The 10,297-nt window shown below is 28.4% G+C and overlaps 1 protein-coding gene across 11 annotated transcripts in view; it reads right to left on the bottom strand.

Annotated features, from left to right (window-relative positions):
* The window catches only part of LOC125854228 (premnaspirodiene oxygenase-like), a 307,705-nt gene that overhangs the window by 7,858 nt on the left and 289,550 nt on the right, over positions 1-10,297 (bottom strand). For 3 of the 11 annotated variants that reach the window (XM_049533719.1, XM_049533718.1, XM_049533723.1), the window contains one exon: positions 4,950-5,453. The exons of 4 other annotated variants lie outside the window; for them this stretch is intronic. In XM_049533719.1, coding sequence (XP_049389676.1) covers positions 4,950-5,453 — 504 coding nt within the window. Of the gene's footprint in view, positions 1-4,949; positions 5,454-5,536; positions 5,877-10,297 lie in introns of all 11 variants that reach the window. 4 more of the 11 variants (XM_049533715.1, XM_049533720.1, XM_049533717.1 and 1 more) reach the window with 3 other exon arrangements.

Here is a 10,297-nt window from a genome sequence, read left to right as displayed (position 1 = left end):
ACAAGATCAAGTTCACCAATAATAAAGAAGTGCAATGCAATGAAATGCAATGTCAAGTATAGTGATGCATGTCTGACCTAATGATACACACCCGCTGTCTCTCAGTCCGGGACCCATGGGGGACATATCTGTCCATGCATCCATCGCGGCGCGTGATACGACCCTCGATAATAGTAACCATCGCGGCGCGCCATACGTCCCTCGAAATATAGTATCCGTCGCGGCGCGCGACACGTCCCTCGAAATATAGTATCCATCGCGGCGCGCGATACGTCCCTCGAAATGGTACATCCTCTTTATTTTCTTATTCTTTCTCAATGCACATAACACTTGTCACAATCATGTCTCAGAACAATACAAATGACATGTTCACACAAATAATGAGGAGATGACCATTTTTATAACATTGCACAATTCACAACAAGACAATTATGATACAACATCAACAATGATTCAACAAGCCTTTCAAAAAATTCTCAACACATCACACAAACAATTGATCACATTGCCTTTTATTATCCCTTTCTCATCATTAGAATTAATCAATGTGGACAAGTCAACCCATCACCAAGCCTCATTACCCTAAACACATATTACAAGGAAATACATGAATTCCATACACTTAACAAGGGTTTAGAAATCCACTTGCCTCGATATATCGAACAATAACTCCAGGACTTGAGTCTTCCCCTTTCGTTAAACTTCCAACNTGCCTGAATCAAATAAGAATTTACTCCGAGACTTGAGCCTTCCCCTTTCATTGAACTTCCAACTCAAAGAAATCTATTCACATTGATAATCACAATAAGATTTTGAAACTAAGAACACCCACATTACTTTCTGTCTAGACTAGACCCAAAAATTCGCTCAAATCTATAATCAAATTCCTAATCTTGATGCCAAACGTCAATTAACATGTCAACTCTTTCAATTTTCTCCAAATTCCAAGTCCATGGTTAAGTTTCAATTTCTCCGAATAACATAATTTTAATGATCTTTATATATCACAATACACCCACTATTTTATTACATATCTCAATTATTACCAAAACTTGATTTATAATATGATGTTGTACTACGAAATTTCAACTACAAAAGAACAAGCATGTCCAGAACTAAACTATATCAAGAGCCGAAGTTATGAGAACTTATATACGAAACTGAAACTGTTGTACAACAATCCAATCCTATATATATATCATTGCCATCATTACCTAATGGTTAAATCTTTCATCCTAATAACTAATTAGTTATACCATAAGAGCACCACGTTGGCAATTCAGATTTCCAATACAAAATCATTTTATTTCTTTCCTAATACTAATCTAATTGCCAAGATACTATTAATTAATCATCGCCGACTTCCAGCCAATACTCCGTAGCACGCCACTTTTCATTTAATTTGACTAATATTAATTAATAATAATGTCATTAAATTATAACATGCCTTAATAATGTAATGGTATCCATCATTCACAAGAAATCGGATATAGAATTAAGGATTTAGATAAGCTTGTACCTGAAATTACTTGCCGTAATGAGACTTTAGGTTTTCCATCCATGGCTGCTCTTGTTAATTCTTTTTTTTTTCTCCTTTGCGTATTTCATGTTTCAACAGTTAGGGCTTTTGGCCCTTATTTCTTTTATTCATTTATTTATTTATTTTTTTATTTATTTATTTATATATTTCTATTATTTTCTTTTTCTATTGTTATTAGCAACAAAATAATCCTTTATTAAATCTGAAAATCGTGTCTTTTATTCTATAAGCCATAAATTATTTATAAAAGCTACCAAAAAGGGGGTAATATAAAAATAATGGTTATAATCATAAAACGACTAAGAGGGTCGTTACAATTAGTGATTTAATTTAATGACTTTTTATGAAAAATAATATGTTAATTACAAAATAATAGAAATAATAAAAAAGTGAAACAGAGAGTGTGACTACTATTCAACTCTCTATAAATGGATAATAAAGAGTGAAATAGAAGGTGATTGGAGAGCTCATTCTGTATTTACTCTTCAAATATAAAGAATAGAAAATAAAATAAAGATAAGTTGGAGATGGTATTAAAGTCGATTCATTTGCCAAGCAACGAAAGGCATCGTACAAGTATGATTTGATATATATGTAGGACATATAGTACAAAGTTTTTTCTCGGTGGACATACTTTTGATGTATGCCTGCAATACGTGGGTTGCAAGATATGCACCATTAGCTTAGATATTGTAAACAAAGATCAATTCTAAATATTTCGAAAGGTTATTCAATTTTGAGAAATTATCTTGTAAAGTTATTCAATTTTGTTTTGTATAAAAAAAATCACTCAACTTTGAGTTTTTCTTTTACAAGATCACTTGATCAAATTTACCATTAATTGTTTTTCCTCAAATCTCAATCCTTTATATGTTTTTCTTTTTTTCTTTTACTATTTCTTTGGTAATATTTACAAAAAAAATTACTTCCTTCTCAAAAAAAAATTATAATTATGAATTGACGGATCATATGTAAGATATGAATAGTTTTTTTAAATTTTATTGGTGAAATTATATTTTAGTATAATATGAACAAAATAAATGTGAAGAAAAGAAAAATGATTTCATCACCGTCATTATTTATTGTCATTAGGTCCCTCAATAAAGTGGTGGTTATTAGCACCAAAGGAAATAACCGCAATTAACAATAAAATCGTCTTCATGAAGAATTCTCCAACAAGGTTTCTCTCAAGTCAAGATCTTGTCTTCGGCCTGCTCTGTTTTAACACAATACTTTTTTCAAAAAATAAACAGAAATAGCCTCCCCGTATCTTTATGTTTCTAGCCTTAAACCCCGTATCCATATTTAGTGAATTATTAGGTATAACACACTCTCAAGAAATTATTTTTAAAGATAAAAATTAAAGATTATTTTTTTACTATTATTTTTTTGATTATTTATAAATTATTCTTTTAAAAATTGTAAAATAGTTAAGAATCTTATTAAAATAAATGGTAAATGTGGAAAAAAAAGTTTCAACAATTCTCTTGAACTTTGAAAAATTCAGTTATTTTGAATCATGAAAAAAGTTCCAATAATTCACTTAATATGAACTAGAGAGTATATTCAACTGGTAGCTACTATTGTTTTGGTTGACTTTTCTCCGTTAGTTTTGATTTATACCATTGATAATTTTATAGTTTAGGTTTTCGCATGATTTAGTTATTAAATGATATGTAATTTAATTTTTAAATTTGGGTGCACTGACTCATCAGTAAAATAAATAAATTGTGCACCCGCTCCATTAAAAGAATTTTATTTACTTTTTTAAAGTTTGAACACCCTTGACGAAATTTCTGGTCTCACTATTCTCAAATAGAACGAAGCATAAGGTAAGGAACGAGAGAGTCCGCGGGGATGACAAACATCTACCTCTCAAAAATTCTTTGACAAGCTTCAGAAATAGGAGAAAAAGAAGAGCAATCACAATGTATCTACACAAGTGTAGAAGCAAAGAGTGAGTACCAACCAATACGGTATTCAACAAATAAACAAGGCAAAACTAGCTTGAAAACAAGTATTCTTTTCATCCCAATCGAACCTCCTCAAACTACAACCTGCATAGATATCAACCTAAGCTAACGACAATTTCACAATACATAATTCACAAGGCTTAACAACCACAATTCAAATAGATCAACCACAACTATCAAGTGCATCAATCACAATTAACAAATAGATCAATTACAAGTATCAAGTTCACAAAGATTTGGTGAATGGATAGATTTTACTTGTGTTATTCAATTATTCATTAGTTTTGGCGGTATTGGCTAATTCTATCTATCTTCTTAAATTCACGTTTTATTTGCATATGTTGTTCAATTGTTTAGAAATTTAGTTCACTTGTTAAATTATTTACAAATTTGACTAGATGGGCAAATATTGACAATGATTTGGTGGATGGATAGATTTTACTTGTGTTATTCAATTGTTCATAAGTTGTGTGGACTAGCTAAAATTGATTCTTTATTATACCTATCTCGTTATATTATTTACATGATTTACCGGAATCTCCAATTTTGCTGCCTCCCATTGGAATTGTTCCCTCAACATTCAATTTCAGATACAGAGAGGTTGCAGGATACCACTTAAGGTAGGTTAGATGCTCTGGAATAGCAGGACCATCTCTTAAGTACTGATCTTTGTCTCAATTTATCTAATATAGTTTGACTAAGTTTGAAGTTTAAGAAATATGATAAGACTTTGCAATGTTTTAGTACTATCCTTAAAAATAGTACACCTTTGTGTCTAATAAGTGGGATTCAACATGAGTAAAATATTGATAGTGTCATTAAATATTCAAAAAAAGAACAAACATATTTCCGAACTATCACAAATAATATATCTATATCCAATAGGTTTTGAAATTTTAACATCTGTCCTAACAAGTTACTACCATTAAAGTTGATTGTGAAGTTTTATTTACTTCGGAAAAGGTTAAGGGGCCCTAATTTGATGACCACTGACCATATTGGATATGAAACTAAAAGATCAATCGAAATCTAGTTAACATAATAGAAGATGAAACAATTCAAAAAATATAAATGTTAAGGGCATATATATATTTCTGAAAAAAGGATATTGCTAAATGTTTTATTTATTTCAAATAGATATATGGACCATTGTTTACCATTCACAAATATGAAAAATACAGATACATGCAAAAATAAAAGAAAAAAAATAAACTTATTCTATTATACAATAGGCACTATTAATGCCTTATTATTCATCACTTTAAATATGCAATATAATTACCTTAAATAAAATTCAAACTTCTTTATGTCTATGTCTTTAATTATTTAGAGAGACCAAATGGAGTAGCAATTAAATAAAGATCATTCTTTCTCCTGGCTATTAATCCTTCTGATTCAATCGTGTCCAAATCATTTGGATTAACTCCATCAGGAACCTTCCACTCAAAGTGATAAAGTAATTGGGATAAAGGATGTGCAACATTAACTAAACCAAATAACATTCCGGGACACATTCTTCTTCCTGCACCAAATGGAATAAATTCAAAGTGATTTCCTTTAAAGTCAATAGGACTATTCTCAAATCTCTCCGGAATAAAACTTTCTGAATTATGCCAATATTTGGGATCTCTACCAATCGACCATGCATTAACCAGAACTTTGGTTTTCACAGGTATTGTGTATCCATTGATCTTTGTCTCTTCTCTACATTCCCTTGGGATTAACAGAGGACCCGGAGGGTGTAGCCTTAATGTTTCTTTGATAACGAATTGCAAGTAGTTCAACTCTTCCAAATCAGTATCATTAAATGTTTTTTTCTCATTCAATCGTTGTCTCACTTCGAGTTGTGCTTTCTCCATGACACGTGGATTTTTAATTAGTTCTAGAAATGCCCAAATCAATGTAGTAGAAGCTGTTTCAGTTCCTGCTAGAAACATGTCCTACATATAAAGTTAAAGTATAAACATCCAAGTTTATATTCATAACACGAAATAAAATTACTTTAAAGATGCATTAGACTTACAAGTATGACTGCTTTAATGTTTTGATTTGTGATAGGAGGTCCAAATTCTCCGCTCTCCATTACTCTAAGTAAAGCATCAACAAAATCTTCATTTCCAGATTCACCATTATATTTCTTACCTTTTGCTCGATTATCTCGATGATCATTAACGATTTTCTCCAAGATTTCATCAACCTTTGAGTGTGCCTTTGACAATTTGGATTTCATTCCACTGATATTATGGAGCCACTTTTGGGAAGGGAACAAATCAATTAAGTCGAATCCTCCAATTAATGAATAAATATCTCTTATCAACATTATAAACTTATTTCGATCATGTATGATTTTTCCAGAAACTGACCTACAAGTTACAATATTTGTAAACCAAAAAAATTTGTTGGATAAGTTGATCAATGAGTCGGGTGTACTGGAACTGGAACGGAGAGATGAAATGAGATTTGATATCTCTTCTTGTCGAATTGAAGCAAATGATTTGACCATTTTTGTACTAAGAAGTTCTAGGACACAAACCTTTCGCATATTTCTCCAGTAATCTCCATATGAACTAAAGCCTATGTCCGTGCAATCATAAAATATGATACTTGTGGACATAATTTGTGGCCTATCTACAAAATGTAGGTCTTGAGTTTTCATAATTTCTTTTGCCATTTCCGATGAAGATATAACAATTGTTGAAATATCCCCAAGATGTAAGTGCATGATTGGGCCATATTTTTTCGATAGATTTCTAAGTGAACGATGTGGTAGATCGCTCATTAATTGATGCAAGTTTCCTATAAAAGGTAGTCTCCATGGTCCAGGAGGCAATGTTTTGTTTGGAGATTTTGATTTTTTCCATTTTTGAGATACAAGGAAGAAAGAGGAGAGGAAGAGAACAAGTGAGATAAAGATGAAGTAGGGAAAATGCTGATACTCCATTTTGGAAGCTAAGAAAAAAGGAAACATGCACACTTAATTATATCTTATAGAGATACCAACATTATGTTTAGGTTTGTGTGTATATATAATACTAGTGAGGAAATAGTCCGTGCAGAGCACGTGTCCAATATTAACTCATAAATTATTTGTTTGAAATAATATTCATTAAATAATTTATTTTTTTAAAATAAAAATCAACTTTATATTTGTGGTAATAGATTATCTAATTAAGTGTGAAATGAATATGTGATAAATAATTTTAAATGGTGTTGATTAAATGATTTTAAATTTTTGATCCAAAATATATATATTAATTTCATTCTTCTTTTTCGAAAATTTGACGTGATGGATCCTTTTAGGATCTCCATAATTGAAATCTTTTTCTTCATTGTTTGCCACTTTTTTTTACCTAAAATAATTATAAAATTTACTTAAATTTCAACGACACTCAAAGTAAGAAGAGCATGTTTCGCTTGGCTGAAAAAAAAAAATAGCTTTTAAAAAGTAATTTTTAAAGTCAAACTTAAATGGCTTTTAAGTTAAAAAAAAAATAAAAAGTGAGAGATTTCTATTTTTTATTTTTAACCTTTTAAAATTATTTTAAATCCTTTTTAACTTTGTTAAACACTTTCAAAAGCTAAAAATGACTTAAAAATAGGTTTGACCAACTTTTATGTCAATCCAAACAGGCTCAGAAGCTATACGTAAAAAAATTGAATTTAACACGAAAATCGATAGCCTAAATAGGTCCTATAATTTCAAAATATTAATGACTACCTTTTTCTCTTAATAAATATAATTAAATTATAGTGAAGCAAAGAGAAACTTTTTTCCCCGAAAATATATTGGTCCTATAATTTTGAAAAATTAATGACTACCTTTTTTCTCTTCATAAATAATTAAATTATAGTAGTTAAGCAAAAAGAAACTTTTTATCCCAAAAATATGTTGAAGCTGCTTAACTTTAGCAGGGGACCCACATTGAAAAGAGATAACAAACTACATAGGAGATGCTTTTTTTTTTTTGTCTATTATGGGAAATGTTCAAGCAAAATAACATATAGTACAATACAATCAAATCATAAAGCTCTCAATGATCAAAATACCCCTTAATTTATTCTTATTCCTAAGAATCACACATGTGGATGGTGTGCTGACTGCTTGGTGTGCTGACTGTCACTTATATTATACTACTAGATAATGTTGCCCATGCTATGTACGGGCGTAATAATATAAATGTTATGTTTTGGGGATAATAACGAAGTTTTTGAAGCGATTGTTTGCGTGGATAAAGGAATAAGTTTTTTTATCACAAACCTGTACTTTCTTTGACGCTATTCAAGGCACAATAAGACTACCCACAAACAACATTTTAAAAATATTTTATGTTGTCAATTATCATGATTTATAGTATTTTTACGATAGATTCACTTAAAGAATGAGTGAAATTTTTTGTATTTGTTTCAAAACATATTTTATGTTGTCAATTATCATGATTTATAGTATTTTTACGCATTTTTTAAATATAAAAAACCCAAAAAAAATATAAGGCAAATAAATTAAAATGGACCCAATATATGTTATTTTTGTTGTCTCAATTTATGTCACACAAATAAAATTTGGAGAGTCATCCAAATTTTAATTTTTTTAAAAAAATGTTTTAAGTTATTAATTATTGTGATTTATAATATTTTTATGTAACTTTCAAATAACCAACATTACTGGTCACTTTGTCCTAATTTATGTGATATGAATAAAATTACAAAATTAACCCTTTTAAAATGTCTTTCAGATATTTTAAGTTGTTAATTATTATTATTTATAATATTTTTTTGGTAATTTAAAAATGATATGTGTTATTTTTTCTGTCTCAATATATGTGAGCTTGATAGAATTCTGAGAGTGAACCTATTTTATTATATAGCTTTTAAATATTTTAAATTGGTAATTACTGTAATTTTTAACGCTTTTTAAGTCATTTGTAAATGATATATGTTGCTTCCTTTGTCCCATTTTAAATAGTATAAATAAAATTTCCGAAACCAACTGAATTTTTAATATATTTTAAAAATATTTTAAATTATTAATTATTGCGATTTATAATATTAAAAAAAAATAGAAAATGTACAAAACTTGTATCAGCCTAAAAAATGAGCACGATAATTCGAAGCCTACAGAAAGCAATATGGTTGTACGTAATTTTTAAATACTTAATATATATTACTTCGCTTGTCTCAATGTATGTAGCATAGATAAAATTTCAAGAGTCAATCAAATATTGTTAATTGTTAAGATTTATAATACATTTTACGTAGTTTTCAATAATTTCACATTAAACAATACATATTACTACTTTTGTCTCATTTTATGTGACATTGATAGATTAATTTTAAGAATTGGTCAATTTATTTTTTTCTGTTTTTTTAATAAATATTTTAAGTTGTCAATTATTACGATTTATTGTATTTTATACATAATTTTTAACGATAGATTAATTTCAAGAATCAATCGAATTTTTTTATATGTGTTTATTTTTGAAATATTTTATGTTGTCAATTATCATGATTTATAGTATTTTTACGATAGATAAACTTCAAGAATCAGTGGAATTTTTTGTATCTTTTTCAAAACATATTTTGTGTTGTCAATTATCATGATTTATAGTATTTTTACGCAATATTTAAATATAAAGAAAAACTAAAAAAATAAGACAAATAAATTAAAATGGACCCAATATATGTTATTTTTGTTGTCTCAATTTATGTGACACAAATGAAATTTGGAGAGCCATTGAATATTATATATTATACTTGGACATAAACTCCCTTACGCACGTGCCCAATAACTATTTTTTTTGTCCTAATGTATGTGACACATATAAAATATAGTGAGTTATTTAAATTTAATATGATTTTTAAATATTTTAAGTTGTTAATAATGTAATTTATAATATTTTTACATAATTTGTAAATACTTAATATGTATTACTCCGCTTGTCTCAATGTATGTAACATAGATAAAATTTCAAGAGTTAATCAAATGTTGTTAATTGTTAAGATTTACAATACATTTTATGTAGTTTTCAATTATTTCACATTAAATAATACATATTACTACTTTTGTCTCATTTAATGTGACATTGATAGATTAATTTTAAGAATCAGTCAATTTCTTTTTTTGTGTTTTTTTAATAAATATTTTAAGTTGTCAATTATCACGATTTATTGTATTTTATACATAAATTTTAACGATAGATTAATTTCAAGAATCAATCGAAATTTTTTATATGTTTTTTTTTTTTGAAATATTTTATGTTGTCAATTATCATGATTTATAGTATTTTTACGATAGATTAACTTCAAGAATTAGTGCAATTAAACTTAAACAAAGAATCCTTTGACTTTTAATGCCGAAACCTTGAAAGCAAGGAAGGGCCTCTTTCCATCCATAGAATCTCTTCCTTATGCTAGCACTTTCAGCTATCTTTCTTAACCTGCTTCTATCAAAGCAGCTTGTAAACTCCGACCATCGTCTCAGTGAAGTGGCCTATAGGTATGGGATACGAATGATTAAGAGTTCTTGCTTAAAAAAAAAGGTACGTACTAACTGAGAGTGGAATCTATCCTGACTTTCAAGTAGCGCTTGATAATTTTTTGTATCTTTTTCAAAACATATTTTATGTTGTCAATTATCATGATTTATAATATTTTTACGCAATTTTTAAATATAAAAAAAATTAAGACAAATAAATTAAAATGGACGCAATATATGTTATTTTTGTTGTCTCAATTTATGTGACACAAATGAAATTTGAAGAGTCATCCAAATTTGCATTTTTTTTTT

The sequence above is a fragment of the Solanum stenotomum genome, chromosome 2 (genome assembly GCF_019186545.1).
Source record: "Solanum stenotomum isolate F172 chromosome 2, ASM1918654v1, whole genome shotgun sequence".
Taxonomy (NCBI): domain Eukaryota; kingdom Viridiplantae; phylum Streptophyta; class Magnoliopsida; order Solanales; family Solanaceae; genus Solanum; species Solanum stenotomum.
The sequence above is the reverse complement of the archived record's forward strand: the minus strand, read 5'-3'. Positions and strand labels throughout refer to the sequence as shown.